Source organism: Eurosta solidaginis, chromosome 2 (genome assembly GCF_040869045.1).
Source record: "Eurosta solidaginis isolate ZX-2024a chromosome 2, ASM4086904v1, whole genome shotgun sequence".
NCBI lineage: Eukaryota > Metazoa > Arthropoda > Insecta > Diptera > Tephritidae > Eurosta > Eurosta solidaginis.
In genome coordinates this window covers 95,359,837-95,378,323 of record NC_090320.1, presented here as the reverse complement: position 1 = coordinate 95,378,323, position 18,487 = coordinate 95,359,837, and the positions used below count along the sequence as shown (strand labels likewise).

The window sequence follows — 18,487 nt, the reverse complement described above, 5'->3', positions numbered from 1 at the left end:
TTAAATTAACGTCAAAAATTAAAAGGATACAATTTTACAAACAAGTGAAAATAAGAACAGTACCATTTGTTTATATTGTGAAAAAACGCTGTTAATTGATCTACATGCCCACGAATTTATTGTTATCAATGTTAAATAAACATATATGGTACATCAATTTGTTGCTTTCACTTTCAAATACGGTTATTAACCGGATCTTCATAAATTCGGATATCCGGATAGTTTCACAAACGAATATTAATCGGATATCCATGTCGTCCGGATTTTATCCGTGTCAACGGATATCCGTATGGATATCCGGATATTAGAATATGCGGATAGTCCCAGCCCTGTTTGTAAGCAATTTGATATTATAAGTGTGCCTCAACTCGCGTCAACTTGTTAGTTCTGCTCTATAAACGAAAAATGTAGATACAAGTTAACACGCTGGGGACCCCAACATGTTGGATTCCCACAAGCTGAAGTTTACACGTGCAGCTGTGTCAGCATAATCATTCTTCCCACAGTCCCATGGGCCACCACCATAATTATTATTCCCACGTTTGATGGGCCACCTGCAGCTGCGCTAGCATAATTATTGTAAGCAGCATAATTGCAACCCAACACCCGCTTCAAGGCCAAGTGCATTTGATCATATCGCGCAATGACAATATTGCGCAACGTTATCAAACCTATGGGAACCAAGTCAGTTCCTATGCACATTGCAGCGGAATCAGCATATGGCACATGCCAGCCAAGTAAGACACCTGCGGGAAGTCAAGGCCACACCCACACCCAGACGTCGCATATGTCTAGCTACAGAATGTAGCTGCACGAAATGTTATAAAAGGAAGCAGCAGTCCACGCAGAGAGCAGTTGCGTCGGGGCTTTCATACTAACCGTTATCATACTTAATTACAGAATACTGAATAAAGTGTTAAATCTTAAATCTAATAAAGCTTCTTTTCTTATTTAATATCCAGGGCAAGTTGGCCCTTTAATTTTTTTTTAGTGTAAGGATCACAGATCCTTTAAGTGGCGGCCGAGCAGGGACCGTGAAGCTAGTGTATAAAGTAAAAAGGATATCCCAAAAAATTATAAAAAAGAAATAAACCGTTCGTTATAAGAAGTTAAAAGAGGCTGATAGCCCAAGAAATTGCAAAGAGGGGAAAAACCCTGCACAATAAAGTGAAAAGAGGCTGATAGCCCAAGAAATTGCAAAAAAGGGAAAACCCCTGCAATATAAAGTGAAAAGAGGCTAATAGCGCAAGAAATTTCAAAGAGGGGAAAACCCCTGCACAATAAAGTGAAAAGAGGCTGATAGCCCAAGAAATTGCAAAAAAGGGGAAATCCCTGCAGTATAAAGTGAAAGGAGGCTGTAGCCCAAAAAATTATAAAAACAAAAAAAAAAACAGTGTGCTAATGCTAGATCTATACGTGATAGGGGCGTAAGTTGAATATCTAAAAACAAATCTTAATATTTTAATGCAGGATAATGGAAGCGCTGCAGACCACCGTTACAAATTTAACAGGTGCGGTTAACGCACTCTTGGAAAAGGTGAATAGCGTAGATAGGTGGGTATCTGCCTTGGACAATCTGCGATCCCGGCTCGACGTTTAAGAAGGAACTAGCCAATCATCCGTACCAGAAGCAGAACCGCGAGCTCCTGCAACGGAGGCGGATCTTAAGGACATATCCAGGTTACCCGACTGTGTGAAAGAATTGCAAACCTTTGACGGCAATCCCGTCCAATACATTTCATGGGTGAACTCTGTTGAGAGCATCCTGTCTGACTTCAAGGTGGTAATAAACAAACCGATATACCGTGCTTTTTCACAGCACATTCACCAAAAGGGACGGGGAGCAGCTGACACTGCCCTAATATCGTACAATATATTCGACACCAACTGGAGTGCCATTAAGGAGTGCCTATCACTCCGTTACGCGGATAAACACGACATCCGCACTTTGGAGTATCAACACCATCAATTGTCCCAAAGAGATTCACGGCTTGATGAATTATACGCTGCCGCGAATCACCAATTCTCCTTAATTATAAACAAGATCAAGACAGAGACGTACTCTGAGGTGACGACAAAAGTCCTCATAGACACTTACAGGAATCGCACCTTGGATGTTTTCATCCGCGGCCTGAACGGCGATCTGGCTAAAATGCTCCTCATACAACGTCCCGAAACCCTACCTGAGGCATATTCCGCATGCCTCGAAATCCAAAACACTAATTTCCGAAACTATACGATTCACAGCGCACGCCACGACAATCGCGTTGTTGCGCCAATGAACGCGATACTAGATCACATGAATGGTTTAGGTGCCACCAGGGCATCACCACTACCTCCAAGGACAACTTGGCGTCCCCAGGAGCGAAGATTCCCTTTCGAAAAGCGAAATTCAAATCAACAGGAATCTCCAAAGCTAGGCTAATCAACTTCTTCGCAACCACCTGTTGAAAAGATGGACGTGGACCAGTCCATTCAGTGTAACCGCGTAAACTACATGAACCGGCCAAACCCCTTCAAACGTGATGCTAGGTCGTAAAACACAAAGCAACAGCGACTTTATCATGTGACCACAGACGACGCGGAGAAAGAAGCTGAACCGGTCCAAGGAGAGGATTTTTCACCGAATGGCCATCTAGCGTACCATATATAGAATACAAACTTTCGGCCGGCCGCACGCTGGACTTTCTGGTCGATACGGCTGCGAATAAGAATTTTATTAACCCAACTGTGACCAAACAGGGTTGTCCTGTGCGGAAATTATTTATCGTTCGATCAGCGGGGGATGCGCAGATATAACCGAACAAATAAATTAGACATTTTTTACAGACTTAGGCATTAATTCCGAGATAACTTTCTTTATCCTTCCCGGCCTTAAAACATTCGATGGGATTATTTGCGACGATACCCTTAAGGATATCGGAGCAGTGGTAGATAGGAAGAACAATGTTTTAAAAATTAAGAAATATAAAATACCCCTTAAGGCACGAAGTCCAGTGAAGTAAATTATACAATGTCCAAGGACCTTCCTTTAGAAGCGAGAAGAAGGATAAGCGAAATAATTGAAAAATAGGGCGAATTATTTCAACCGATTAATGTATACGAATTGGACGACACTAGGCTATCCCTGCGAGATTCTGCATATAGACATCTTCGAGATTGAAAAACAAAAATACCTTAGCGCAATAGATAAATCTTCAAAACTCGCTAAGAACAAGTCTTCAATACACATTCGACTGATCTCCTGCACTACTCCTCAGTACCAAAAATATTGGTCTTGGACAACGAAAGAGGTTTTCTAACTCCTCTTGTTTTAAACTATGTCCGCTCACTAGGTATAGAAGTCTGCCAAGCCCCCATAAAACGGAGTGAAAGCAACGGTCAGGTTGATTGAAATATACCGCTGCATTTCTCTTGAATTTAATAGATTAACTCCAAAGGAACGTGTCTCGATAACAGTGGACCGGTACAACAATACCGTTAATTCCGTTATTAAGCGAAAGCCAGCAGACGTATTCCTTAACAGGACTTCTAGAGTCAATTACCAGGGATTGGTGGACTTCAGAGAGAAAACGTATGAAGACGTTAAAGCATTATTGGAAGGTTAGTAGGAGGTCAGGAACGCTAGGTTGAACAATAATCGTTCTACCCCACGCACCTTCAGTGCAGAAGACAAATTATTTATTGCAAATAAACAGATAAAAGCTAAACAAAAGCCACTGTACAAAGAAGAAAGTGTTGCTGAAAACAGAAACGTAACTATTGTTACTGAAAGTGGAAAAAAATTCCACAAGACTTTGGGTGCAAATTATTTTGTAGTCGATCCAGTCAGAGGTTGGTTCAATTCCTAATAACTCGTTGGTTCGAATGATGTCGATCGGTGTGGTTCAACTCCACCATAAGGTCTTTGCTTTAATCGGCGTGAAGCTACTCGTGCCCAGAGTAGGCCATTTGCAATCATCAACGCTTATGGTTAAAAAGGATCAGGTGTATTAACAACAAATGTGAATGTATCTCTCTCAATTAACAATCTAAGTCCAAGAACTGACGCTTTTTCGCTTTCCATACGCATCATTGATTCATTCGCGTCAGAACTCATTGCTTCTCTTAATTCTCTGTGGTTGGACTTCCATTTTCGCAATTCAAAGCCTCCGCTTCTCAGGACAACATCGATTTCTTTCGCTAATTTGACAGCTTCCCCTCATCATCCCCTGTCACAGGATCGTCCATATAAAAATCATTTTCTATCACTCGCTGCTTCTGGAAGAGAATCCCTGGCATATCTAGCACGCTGAATAATTGCTCTTACCGCGTTATGAGCCGACGATGTCATGCCATATGTAACAACGGTTAGCCAGTATTCCTGCAACCTATCTCTTGGGCTTTCACGCCAAAATATCCTTTGCAGATTCCACTGCTCTCTCGCTACTTTCACCTGCCGAAACATCATCTTGATGTCGGCACTAATTGCTACTCTGTGTCTTCTAAATCTAATTACAATCTCCGACAAATCTCTCTGTAGCTTTTCACCGAGCATTTGAATATCATCAAGTGATATTCCTCTCTCTGTTTTACAGCTTGCGTCAAATACAACGCGAAATTTCTTGGTCACACAATGGTGTGGTATGTAGTACACCATTTCATCTGGCTTAGCTGTTTCCGTAACCTTTCGCATGTGTCCGAGACTTTCATACTCTCTCATAAATTTACTTTCTTTCTCTAACTTTCTCTCCAGGTACATAAATCGCCGCAATGCTATATTCCTGGAACTACCCAGCTCTGTTTCTCTAATTGGAATTGTGACCACAAACCGGCCCTCCAAATCCCTCTTATATGTTTTCAGAAAATTTTGCTCAACTTTTTTCTTCTTCCGCTGTACGTCTGTGACAGCCTCTATCTCCCAGAATCGCTGATTCAATTCCTCACAGCCTTGACACTCTATCATTCCAATCACAGCACCTGTCTCTTCGTTGTATCGTTGTGAGTGTGGGCCAAACACTATAATTCCCAGGAGTGTTTCTATAAAGATGGTTGAATCTACTTCTCTAGTCACAACTTTCACTATCACTTTAGCAAGAAACTTGACACCCAACAACATACTTACTGAGCCATTCACCCAATATTCAGGGTCAGCAAAGGGATATTTGTTGGATTTTCTTCCGGTGAAAGATCTATCCCTACCACGGGCAATTCCATTTGCCAGTTACTTTCTCTTGGTATAACACAGAACTCATTTTCTATACACGCATCTGAGTCGAACCATGGTACGACTTTTATGAATGTTTTTCTTCTCACATCAACTTCATTCCCATTGATACCAATCATTTTGCTCGATGCTGCAAGCACCATCGGCTGACATGATCGAACTATGTCATGCTGAACATAATTGGGTTGTGCACCTGTATCTAACACGGCACGAAGTGGACCATACCTAAAACCTTTCACTTTTGATCTTACCTTTGCTGTCGGAAGAAGAGCAATGCTGGGATCCTCCCTCGAGTTAAAACAAGTCGAATATGATAAAGACTGGTTTTCATCTTTATTTGCAATGGGGTTATTTTCTTTTTCAATAGATAATGCCTTAAGCCTATTCTCTAATGCTTTATTTCTCTGCTCTATTGAGGTTATTCTATCATCAACGCTGTTCTCTATCACCTTCTTTCTCTTCGGTGCTAGTCAGAGTGGCGCTGACCCGTCAACTCTCTTATATTTGACAGTTCGGCCTCCTTGGGTTGTGGTCTTCTTATTTTCTCCCTTTCTCTCATCCCGCTCCTGTAGCGATGGGACAGGCTTCGCCATCTCTCCCGAGGGACGTAATGTGCTGTTGTGGAGCGGCTTACCAGGGCAGCGCATACACCCACCTTGGTAATATCGATTTACCTTATGCCCTCTCTTGAGGCAATTCTCACACAAATTGCGTCATTGTACGAGATCTTTTCTAGCACGAAGGCTTAATAGCCTAAAGTCCGAACATTCGAACAATTGGTGCCTGTCACTTCCGCGAGCCTCACATGGGAACGTCTTTCCCGGCTTCATGGCTCTATCACTTGTGGATGGCTGCATGCCAATCGCTTGTCTACCCGTACCTATCTCCAACCCACGGAATCTCCTCTCACTTGGCCCAGCCGATGCAGCTGCCTGCCTGTAAATATTCCAACATCTCTTGAGTAGTTGGCGTATCATTCTTTCGCTGCAATTCCCACTGCTTCCCTGTCTCTGGGTCTAATCTCTCATGAAGCATGTGGACTATAAACATGTCCCAGTGCTCCACCGGCAGTCCCTGAGCACGAAGCTGCCGTAATGTTTCGTGTCTCACATTTGACATTTTTTGTAGCTCATCCGGCCTGGGATTCCCTTGCAAAACCGGCAATCTTATGAACTACCTGAGGTGCTTTCTACATATTGGGTATTTTTTGTTATACAACTAGTTTAGCCTTTCCCATGCCTCATAATAATTTCTATCAGTGAGCTGCCACTCTCCAAGGGTCCTTGCCGCCTTTACCGTCATAGATTTCTTCAAGTACGCGAACTTGTACGCTGGGGCGATCTGCTCATTATTGTGGATCGCTGCCACAAATCTATCACTGAACCCCTACCACTTCAGGATGTTCCCATCGAATTCTCCCCAGGTATTTTTTAAGTCATGTTGGTGATAGGGCACATTCACCTGCACATTAATGGGCTGCTGCTCCCCTGTCCCTATTGAAGCTGCTCTCTCTTAAGGGCAAAGCTCCTCAATCTTTGGCTTTAGATCTGATTTGGTACTAAAATACACCTCCTCAGCTAGCTCCATCGGGTGCTCTATCTCTATCTCTGCAAATATTACTTGCAGCGATGCTGCCTATGACTTCCTCGTGGATGGCATTGAAGCGCACCCACTGCTCTTCTAACCTCTCAAGCCTCGCATTCACCAGTATCAAGTCGGCACGATCGAAGGTTGGCCCTCTCACAAATTCCCCGACACGGCGTATTGCTTGTAATGCAGACGTGTGCTTGTTTAAGTCAGCCATTTTCTGTTAAAAGAAAAATGAGAAAACACAAATCAAAATAATATTTAGTAAGACTCTCACTTTGCAAGCCTTTCACAATTAACAATCACTCTGAATGCCTTTATTCTGTTGCGCATTTTTCTCTTAAATAAACAATATTGCTATATTTCTATCTCTAGATATTATTTATCAAAATCTTTCACACGCATGCAAGTTCTAATAGTAATCGAATGTCATCATGAGTTAATCGATCAATCACTCTATCACTTCTCAAAAACATACATGTTATCGAATTGTGTATCGATGACATTCACAAGTGAACATCACTAATAGGATTCGGAGAATTTCTATCACTCTATGCTGTATTGTGAGTGTGGTACTTAATATTAATTATCTTGCACACGCGTCTTCTCACCTATCACTCTATGCGTGTGCTACTCAATAAGAGCTTATCTTGCACAGGCCCTTTCGCGCTATCACTCTATTCGTGCGCTACTCAATAGGAGCTTGTCATGCACAGGCACTTTCGCACCTATCACTCTATGCGTGCGCTACTCCATAGGAGCTTATCTTGCACAGACATCTTTTCACAACTTTCACACAGTGGATACCAAGCATTTTTATCCCCATACTAGAAGGGTGTTTCTTGTATTTTGCTCAACCGGCACCAATTCTGTCACTATCACACTCATCACAATGTGTATATATTTCTTACACTCTGTCACTATTAGTGTAGCAAATAAACAGCGTAATTGCTTTCTTCCAATTATCGCAACAACAGAATAAAGGCACTTTCACACATTTTAATTTCTTTCGCATTTAGTGGACTGTAGAACCTTTCTCTTACCAATAAAGATTAAGTTTTTTTTCCTTTTTTTCACATTGAACGATTTGGTATAACGAAAGAATACTTTGTTTTCTACGTCTTTTCACTGCGAAAATACTTTTGCGAATGAAAATCTTTTTCCTTTCTCAATATCAGTGAGCCTTTTGTGCTCAACCAGCCGCATGCCTCTTTCTCAATATGTTAAAAAAACACTATATTGCTACCCATATTCAGAAGCTTGTGTCTCTCTCGCTCAACCTTAAATGTAGATATGCAGCGCTCAATATGTTGCATTTCTATCCCTGTATGTGCGCAAGGCGCTCTATCACGTAACATCTATAACGCATAACATTTAATGCGTATATGCGCACTCTACTACTTATACATGCGCTGCCATGCGCAATGTATCTTCTTGCTACCTATCTCATCTGTATATATGTATCAAACGCCACACCATTTTGTGGAATTTTCTGTCGCTTCTTTCAGGCGGCTTCTATCGCTTTGTCCTACGTGCATATGTATGTGTGCATCACACACATGCATGTGGATGCTTATAAAATTTCCAACAAGTAACTGCCGCCACTCAGGCGGCTTCTATCGCTATTCTACGTAAACATATGTATGTATCGTACATATGCATATGGATTCCGGTAAATTTCAACACAAACAACTGCCGCCACTCAGGCGGCTTCTCTCGCTATCCTACATAGACATAATATGTATCGTACATATGCATGTGGATTCTTGCAAATTTTTCAACAAGTAACTGCCGCCACTCAGGCGGGTTCTACCGCTGCATCCGCGTATGTATGTACAATACATGTATATATAGATTCTTTGACGCACTTACTCGCATCTATTCTCTGTTAGCTCCTACATTTCGCTTGTCCATCCGGCTCTACGTGGACCAGTGTATAATTTGGAACTTACACTTTCTCACAATAAATAATTTAAATGCCAACGTTTATAGCTGAGAAAAAATGGTTATAAAAAAACCCAACTCTTTATTCACTTTAATCAGAAACTGTCACAATCAATTCTTTCTCTATCACTCAAATCACAACTGAATTCTTTCACATCTAAAGTCAATCTGAACATTTCAATTTCTAGTCTGGCAAGCGCAGTATTGCCAGACTAGTTTAATTAAGAAATATAATACATATAAGGTTTCCAACCATCATGAACTCGTATTCCGATACGATACAGACTCAGTGCGGATTAGGATTAGGGCCGCCTTCCTCCTTATGTTTATCTGCCGTATCTTATCTTAATGCTTGCGGAGATGATTCCTTATCTCTCTGTGAGGCGGGGCTAGTTCAAGCAGTTGTTTGCTGTGATGCCCCGCTTTGTGACAAATCAGCAAAAACTGTCTGTTCGAAATTTCATTATGGTCCTTTAAGTTGAGCTCTTTTTCCTCACTATGTAAGTGGTGTTCAGGGGCCATAAGAAGACATCCGTGGTAGATCTGAGTGCAGTGCACGCCTGCAGCCTTTTTCATTGTTGTTCTTTAGTCGGGCAACCAAACTGACAACGCGTACTAACTACATGAGCGGCTGACCAACTGCTTTGTAAGTTGTGCTGCCGGCAAGCAGCTTGGAGCTTTTCTTGCGGCTTTGTACTTTAGATACAATTTCGGAGGCATGTGCCTTGAAGCTAAAAGTGCTGTCGAACGTTACATCTAAGATCCTTGGGTGACTAATAGTAGAAAGTTTAATGCCATCGATGTGATTGTCCAATATTTACGTTATCTCTTCCTTGCACACTTGGTAGGATCGCCCGAGGTGAAAAAAATACTGGTTAGAGAACTACTTTTTTTTGGAAGCTTTTTTGTCTATTGAGGGGCCAATGCGTGTTGTTGTTGTGGTATTAACGATAAAGACACTCCCCAAAGGCGATGGTCCTTTGCCGGATATAGATCCGGTACCTTCCGGTAACAAAGCACCATTAAGGTACTAGCCCGACCATCTCGGGAACGATTTATATGACCATATTAAACCTTCTAGGCCATCCCGCCCTCGCAACCCCTAGTTCTATGAGGAACTTGGGTCGCCAGAGCCTCGGCTGTTAAAGAAACCTACCACGGGTAGGTGATGGTAACAATTGGTGTTTAATACTTACTACCGACATGTGTGAGTGTGTGCAACAACACTCATATGAAAAGGAAACGCATAGCTAAAGGGAAAAGCGCCAAAATCCAGAAAACCCCCTTTTTATTGCACGCAATTATTTCTATTACATTCTATTACATACATATGTATGTAATAATGCACTCGCGCACAATACCAATCTTTTATATAGCTGTTCGGTCAGCTCGCTGGCACCGCGTTCAATTCCAAACTAAACTTTTTTAAAAACATCCCGAAGCAATTAAACTTTTCCCACTTCCAAAAACTTCACTTTTAAAATATTTAATTAATAATTTTTTTTTTTTCAAATTTTTAGCTTTGAATACGTGTAAACTTCTTAATCGCTTGAACACTCAAACACTTTTGACCGGAAGCCGTTTGAATTACGTACTTCAAGCATTTTTCACTCAACTGACCTTCATCCTGCTCGACACGGACCAAAATGTTTCATTCTTACTACCGACATGTGTAAGTGTGTGCAACCATACTCATCTTATATGAAAAGGAAACGCCAAGGGCCAAGGGAAAAAAGCCAAGGGCCAGAAAAAATGCTTTTTATTGCACACAGCTATTTTTAATTCCATTCTATTACATACATATGTAATAATGCACTCGCGCACAATATCAATATTTTATATAGCTGTTCGGTCAGCTCGCTGGCACCGCGTTAAATTCAAACTAAACTTTTTTAAAAACATCCCGAAGCATTAAAACAAACTCAATTACCCTACTGCGTAATAATTGAAACATAGAGTGCTATATCTAATTATACTCAAAACGAACTTCATTTATTATACGGCGCAATAACTGAATCAAAATTGCCATGCCCAATTGTACTCAAAATTAACTCAATTTATTTTACAGCGCAAAAGATGAATCAAAGATTGCTATGTTCAATTGTACTGAATACCAATTTTGGTTAAAGTACTTTTCTATTTGCGCATTAGGCAATTGCCCCTGTGTAACATCTGGACAAGTGCCCTTGCGCGAAATAATTGGGTTGGAGAAGCTATATATTGAGCTGGCAACCCCTTGACAGGAAAAGTTGGTGGTGCATTCTGGCGGTATTGGTATGGTAAAACTGTATTAGCTGAGCGTGAAATAGCTGCCAACTCGAAATGACATTAAAAGCAAATATCGAACTTTCCAAGACCAAGATAATGATGTAGCAATTCTAAAAATTGGATGTCATAAACAAGTTACAATAAAAATACTTTATGTTCGAATACTGATTTTCATATGTTACCATTTATGAAGCTTGGCGTATGGACATTTTCAAAGGTCGATTGGCGATTTTGCAAAAACGCTGACGATATGCGTTCTTGTAAATAAATATTTATGTATTTAATTCATATTCCATTTCATATTTATTATAGTACATTAATGGCTGGCATACTACCATTTGGAGCGGTGTTTATTGAACTATTTTTCGTATTCTCAGCTATATGGCAGAATCAGTTCTATTATCTGTTCGGCTTCTTATTTCTTGTGTTTTGTATCTTGATAGTCAGTTGCGGGCAGATATCAATTGTCATGACTTATTTCCAGCTCTGTGGAGAGGTATGAAATTTAAACACTTATCTTATTTTATGTATATTAGGGTGATTAAAAAAATTTTTTTGGGAGATTAGAAAATGTTACGCCCCAATATTTTTTCTTGTAGAAAAAGAAGATACACGTATATTTTATTTTGTAAAGAAGTGATTTTAGAGGTCGGGCTAGTGGTTTGTTTTTTAAATTGAGATGCTCTCAATTTTATTTTGTCAATGTACAGTAGGGTGGGTCGATTTGTATGGACGAAAGTTAACCGATATCGCGCCATCGATTTTTCGATAGGATTTGGGCTCAGGAAAAAGTTCCACTACGCATACCCAAAAAAATAATTTTCGAGCCTGCGAAATTTCATTTTTTGACTTTTTTTCTACTTTGATCTTTAAAGTATTTTTCATGACTAAAAAAAATTTCATATGTATACCCTGTCCGACCCAAAAGTGTCCGTTAAAAATGTTGGCGATAACAATTTTTAGCGGACATTTTTGGGTCGGACAGGGTATATATGAAAATTTTACAATCAAGTGCAAATTTTTTAGTAGGTCATGAAAAAAACTTTAAAAATCAAAGTCGAAAAAAAGTAAAGAAAATTAGATTTCGCAGGCTCGAAAATTATTTTTTTGGGTATACGTAGTGGAACTTTCTTTTCCTGAGCCCAAATCCTTTCGAAAAATCAATGGCGCGATATGGTCTTGAAACGTTGTATAAGGTAGCTCAGTTTGAATCCGATGTAATTTTTTCAAAATTCAAAATGGTGGACCCAATATGGCGATCAATATTTTTAAATGTGATTGGATTCTCTTGAAACTCTGTATTCGGGGATTTATGAGGTTCTTGATTTTGAATTCGACATCAGTTTTTTTAAAATTCAATATTTCGGATCCAATAAGGCGGTGAATATTTTTCGCTAATGGTTGGAAAAAAATCCAATAGTATAACTAGAAATCTCATAATAAAATAAGGTTTTCAAGTCATGGCATTTAGAAAAATGAGGTATGTTGTATTAGCCAATTATTATTAGAAAGGATTAAAGAAAAAATTAAGGAAAAACATTTTTTATTATGAAAAATGTATACTGATCTATGCTCTAACTGTAGAAATATAGCTGCCACAAAATATGAGTACTTAGTTCAAACAAATTTGTGTTTATAGGACAGTAAAATTTTAAGGTTCACATGAGAAAACGGCTGTTACTTTATTAAAATCAAAGAACATAGACCCTGCCAGCAATTTTCGTCCGTGCACAAGAAGTAACTAGTTCAATACGTTTCGCAGTTACTAAGGCCATACAAATTCGTTTCCTAAATAAAAAAATACTTTAACGGAATTTTTTCCTCCAACTACATATTTAGGCGATTGTTAACTTTAAGGGTTTTTCACTTTATTTTAATTTTTGAACTGTTTTTTTCAAATTAATGATTTTCATTTCCTAACTTGAATAAAAACCTTATTGTGGTGAATGGTCCAAATGGAGATTTTTTGCGAATATTAAAAAAAGTTAGCAAAACTCAAAATTTTTGTCTAAACTATTTATTCGTGGGGCACAAATTGCTTCACATTTTTTGATCATTTCACTTCTCAGAGGGGCTTCCTGTTAACCCAGCTTTGCTCACGAATGGCTTTCTAGGCTTCTACCCCTGCTGCGGAAGGCTTTCTCACATCAGTATGAATTTTTTAGCCAATTTAAAGTTCCCAAAATAACCTATCGAATTAGTCACATTCATGATACTCAAATACTATATTCCTCGACACTTTCCGTCTTATCGTTTTAGTAATTTCTATTCCCATCGATATAGTATCGAATAAGTGACTTGCACGCTAGAAAATGCTGACAGGAGAACCTCAAAATACTGACTTTCTTAAAAATGCGACTAGTTTTTTTTTAATTGACCGCCATATAGCATCCTCCATCTTGACTTTTAAGTAGGATTCGAAATCAGCAATCACACAAACCCCTGAATGCAAATTTTCAAGATTAAGAAAACACTTCGAAAAAAATTGACCGCCATATTGGGTCCGCCATTTTCAATTTTAAAAAACTGACATCGTATTCGTCATCAGCGATATTATGGACCCCCAAATGGTGAATGTATGGAGTACTCGCTATGGACCAACCGAGTGCTCCAAAATTAACCACAACTCATACAAAAAATATGGTCCAATTAACATTGCGATGTCCTAGGACTGAACCATATACTCCAGCTCCGCATTACATCAGAGTAATCCATGGAGTACACACAGTCCAATAAACATTCTGTAGTGATTGCAATCGTTAAACACGAGTGATGATCGGCTTATAATATGTTCGTGTAGAAACATGAGTTGGTCCATTGCTGCATTACAGTGGAGTATAATGGTGAGTACTCTAGTGGACCACATGATCCAACGATTTTTGCAGGGTCAACTTTGAATGTACCCTGCAAAAATCGTTGGATCATGTGGTCCACTGGAGTACTCACCATTATACTCAACTGTAATGCAGCAATGGACCAACTCATGTTTCTAGACGACCATATTATAAGCCGATCAACTGTGAATGTACCCTGCAAAAATCGTTGGATCATGTGGTTCACTGGAGTACTTACCATTATACTCCACTGTAATGCAGCAATGGATCAACTCATGTTTCTCCACGAACATATTGTAAGCCGATCATTGCTCGTTTTTAACGATTGTAATCACTACACGATGTTTATTGGACTGTGGGTACTCCACGGATTACTCTGATGTAATGCGGAGCTGGAGTATATGGTCCAGTCCTAGGACATCGCAATGTTAATGGGACCATTTTTTTTTTGTATGAATTGTGGTTAATTTTGGAGCACTCGCTTCGTAGCGAGTACTCCATACATAGCGAGTACTCCATACATGCATGCATCCCTGCAAAAATCGCGAGTACTCCATGCATGCATGTATGGAGTACTCGCTATGGACCAACCGAGTGCTCCAAAATTAACCACAATTCATACAAAAAATATGGTCCAATTAACATTGCGATGTCCTAGGACGGGACCATATACTCCAGCTCCGCATTACATCAGAGTAATCCATGGAGTACCCACAGTCCAATAAACATCGTGTAGTAATTACAATCGTTAAAAACGAGCAATGATCGGCTTACAATATGTTCGTGTAGAAATATGAGTTGGTCCATTGCTGCATTACAGTGGAGTACAATGGTAAGTACTCCAGTGGACCACATGATCCAACGATTTTTGCAGGGATGGAATACTTGCGATTTTTACAGGGGACTTGATCGCTCATACGATCCTGCAAAAATCGCGAGTACTCCATGCAAACATGTATGGAGTACTCGCTATGGACCAACCGAGTGCTCCAAAATTAACCACAATTCATACAAAAAATATGGTCCAATTAACATTGCGATGTCCTAGGACTGGACCATATACTCCAGCTCCGCATTACATCAGAGTAATCCATGGAGTACCCACAGTCCAATAAACATCGTGTACTGATTTCAATCGTTAAAAACTAGCAATGATCGGCTTACAATATGTTTGTGTAGAAACATGAGTTGGTACATGGCTGCATTACAGTGGAGAATACTGGTAAGTACTCCAGTGACCACATGATCCAACGATTTTTGCAGGGTTTGGGTCCAAACAATGCGTGATGTGGTCAGAATTACTGATATAGTTTCACCGGTTTCAATTTCGCAGCATATTTTTAGGCGCTACGCTCGTTCTAAGCTTCCAAGACTGCTGCGATCCTAGGCAAATGTTTCCCAGTTAAACACGAATTTTAACATACAAACAAATTTTTTTACCTGTACGTTGGCAATTAAAGAATATATGAATATTGAGAGCAACTGAATTTTTTTATAAAAAGGCGAGAGCGACCTTTAAAATATCTTTTTTTTACAAAATATGATAGGTTTACATCGCCTTACCGGACAGATAAGCCGTGACGTTATAAGACCCTACCCCTGCGGCCGACGTCGGGATCAAATATATGATACTAGCTTATGCCCGTGGGTTTTACCCCACGTTTCTATAAAAATATGCAGACTACGCGTACCTGGCCATAGGTAAACATGAGTTGGTAAGATTGACTTCTGCTACAGCTAATGACTGTTGTTGTATGATATATTTATATTTGAAACAGGATTCCCCTCGCATATGTGAGGTTGACAATTGAGTTGCAGAAGCTCTGTAGCTATAAAGGTTTGTATTGCGCTCATCAATCCCTTGAATCGCAGCTAATGATCGACCTTGAGTTTGATTGATAGGGATAGGAAATTTGAGGAATTTAAAATTTAAAAGACAAATCTATCGATATCAATGAAATTCTTGGTTTTAAACTTTTTTGTTTTCGAAATTTTCCGATAAAATGAATTGCTTCAATGACATTCGTAAAAGTTTTGTGATGAAAAGCCTTGTCCGACTACATAAGCGTGGAGAATCGGAAGCATAAATATTATGATATTATGTGCCCTTTTTTAAGGATCAATCGATGAGGAGAAATTTCTGACGGCTTAAAAGAGCCAATAAACTCAATCGAATATGCATAGCTTGGGACTCTTCCATGACTGTGTTAATAGAGTGATAAGTTGTCTTGGTTCTAGTGATATTAACATCCGCTTTTTAAGGTGCCTAAAATGCCTTTTCTCAAAGCCATTTATAATTTGTAAAGATAGATCTAATATTTGGAAGAAACATTAGCTATTAAAGCTTCAGGTGATGTCATAATTTCTCAAAAACTTGCAGGAAAAGAAATAAAATCTGTTAGTAAAGAAATAGGAATTTTGCCATAATTAATTTCAAGCAGTTATTTAGCAAAAGCTGCTGCTGAAGTGCTTCCGCCAAATTGCCCTCTCATATTTCTAAAGAGCATAAGCTTTTGTACGTAAAGCCGTCTACAGACGAAAAAGTACGCATTTACTTCAACTGCGGCTGTTCCAGCAAGTAACAGGGAAGCACCACCTTTGGGATGGTCATTACACCTTAAATTCTTAAGGGTTAGGTCTAAATCTTGCAGCGACTGTTTATGAGTCATGGTGCACACATCAAACACCCTCACTTTGGCCTGACCGTTTGCTTGTGTTGTACATCGGTGTATCAGATGTTTGCAGAGAGTGGTCATTTAAATGCGGAGGTGTACGTCCACCACACAAAGGGTATCCGCGGTATCTGAGAAAGCAACTGCCATAGTTATTTCTCTTTTTGCTCTTACATCAATTAATATCAAATTAAACAGAAATATTTTTTCCGGTTCCTCCAGGCGTATCCAAAAATACCAACCCTAAAGTTAACATAACAAAATAATACTAAAGGAATAACAGCCAAACCCAACTCTGCAATCAAACTTTACGTGTTGAAATAACCTAAGTTTTTTGGGGGCCACGCCTCTTCCTACTCACCCCTTATTTTCTTAGTGGTGTTAGGGATTGATCCAATTTAACTCTTTACTGGATTTCAATGTTATTGCATTAATACTTCCAGAATTATGCTGTATGAAACATTCCATTTGTATGGTAGGTGGGTGCCACCCCTTGTTATATTGAAGTTATATTCAGCCTATGACCATCTTTGGAAGGTTTCTGGTGGGTGATTCAAACTTAGTTGTGATCGGCCGATCCGTTTAGGGTGCAACGCGATTTATACCTACATACAAACCTTCATAATTTTAACTTTATACCTATATATATAGATAGAATATGCGAATAGACTGAAGTTAACAAAAAATTTCAACGGCGAAAGATTACTAAACATCCAAAAGGAATAACAGCCAAATAACTCTGTAGTAAAACTTTAGCTGTTATAATAACCTTAGTTTGTACGGCAACCATAGTTCTGAAAAATCCCATTTTAAGAAAGTGACGCGCCCCTTTTCCCCAATTCCACATTTTACTGGCGGTGTTAGGACTTAACGTCATATAGCTACTTACCAATTTTCAATATCCTACCATTACTACATCCAGAGGTATGCAGTATGATATATTCCATTTGTATGGGAGGTGCCACGCCCCTTCCCCCTCACCCCGCATTTTCTTGGTGGTGTTAGGGATTGACCTCATATAACTCCTTACTGAATTTCAATCTTTTAGCATGAATACCTTCAGAGTAATGCATTATCAAAAATTAATTTTGTATGGCAGCTGCCACGCCCCTTTTATATATCGAAATTATTTTTGGCCTATGACCATCTCTGGAAGGTTTCTAGTAGGTTGTGAAAATTTGGTTGTGATCGGTCGATCCGTTTAGGACGCAACTCGATCTATACCTACATACATACATACAAAATTTGAATTTTATATATATAGATAGATAGATAGAATATGCGGATAGACTGAAGTTAACAAAAAATTTTAACGGCGGAAGATTACTAAACATCCAAAAAGAATAACAGCCAAACAATTCTGTAGTCAAACTATAGCTGTTATAATAACCTAAGTTTGTACGGCAACCATAGTTCTGAAAAATCGCATTTTAAGAAAGTGACACGCCCCCTTTTCCCCAATTCCACATCTTACTGGCGGTGTTAGGACTTAACGTCATATAGCTCCTTACCAATTTTCACTATCCTACCATTACTACATCCAGAGGTATGCAGTATGATATATTCCATTTGTATGGAAGGTGCCACGCCCCTTCTCCCTCACCCCACATTTTCTTGGTAGTGTTTGGGATTGACCTCATATAACTCCTTACTTAATTTCAATATTTTAGCATGAATACCTTCATAGTAATGCATTATCAAAAATTCCATTTGTATGGCAGGTGCCACGCCCCTTTTATATATCGAAATTATTTTAAGCCTATGACCATCTCTGGAAGGTTTCTAGTACGTTGTGGTAATTTGGTTGTGATCGGTCCATCCGTTTAGGACGTGTAGCATTATGCATTACCCCTTTTTATGCCAATGCATGGCCTCCTATGCGAACGCATTTTTATACATATTTAAATACCGACCCTACACAGTCATATTGCACTCATATTACAATGTTGACCCACATAAATTTCGTTCACTCCAAT

At 39.5% G+C, this 18,487-nt stretch overlaps 1 protein-coding gene across 9 annotated transcripts in view; it reads left to right on the top strand.

The window, feature by feature from the left end:
* TM9SF4 (transmembrane 9 superfamily protein member 4) overlaps positions 1-18,487 on the top strand; it is an 884,035-nt gene that overhangs the window by 460,811 nt on the left and 404,737 nt on the right. For 7 of the 9 annotated variants that reach the window (XM_067766009.1, XM_067766006.1, XM_067766005.1 and 4 more), the window contains one exon: positions 11,318-11,501. In XM_067766009.1, the coding sequence (XP_067622110.1) occupies positions 11,318-11,501 (184 nt within the window). Of the gene's footprint in view, positions 1-11,317; positions 11,502-15,386; positions 18,486-18,487 lie in introns of those variants that run through there. The other 2 variants (XR_010949598.1, XM_067766007.1) reach the window with 2 other exon arrangements.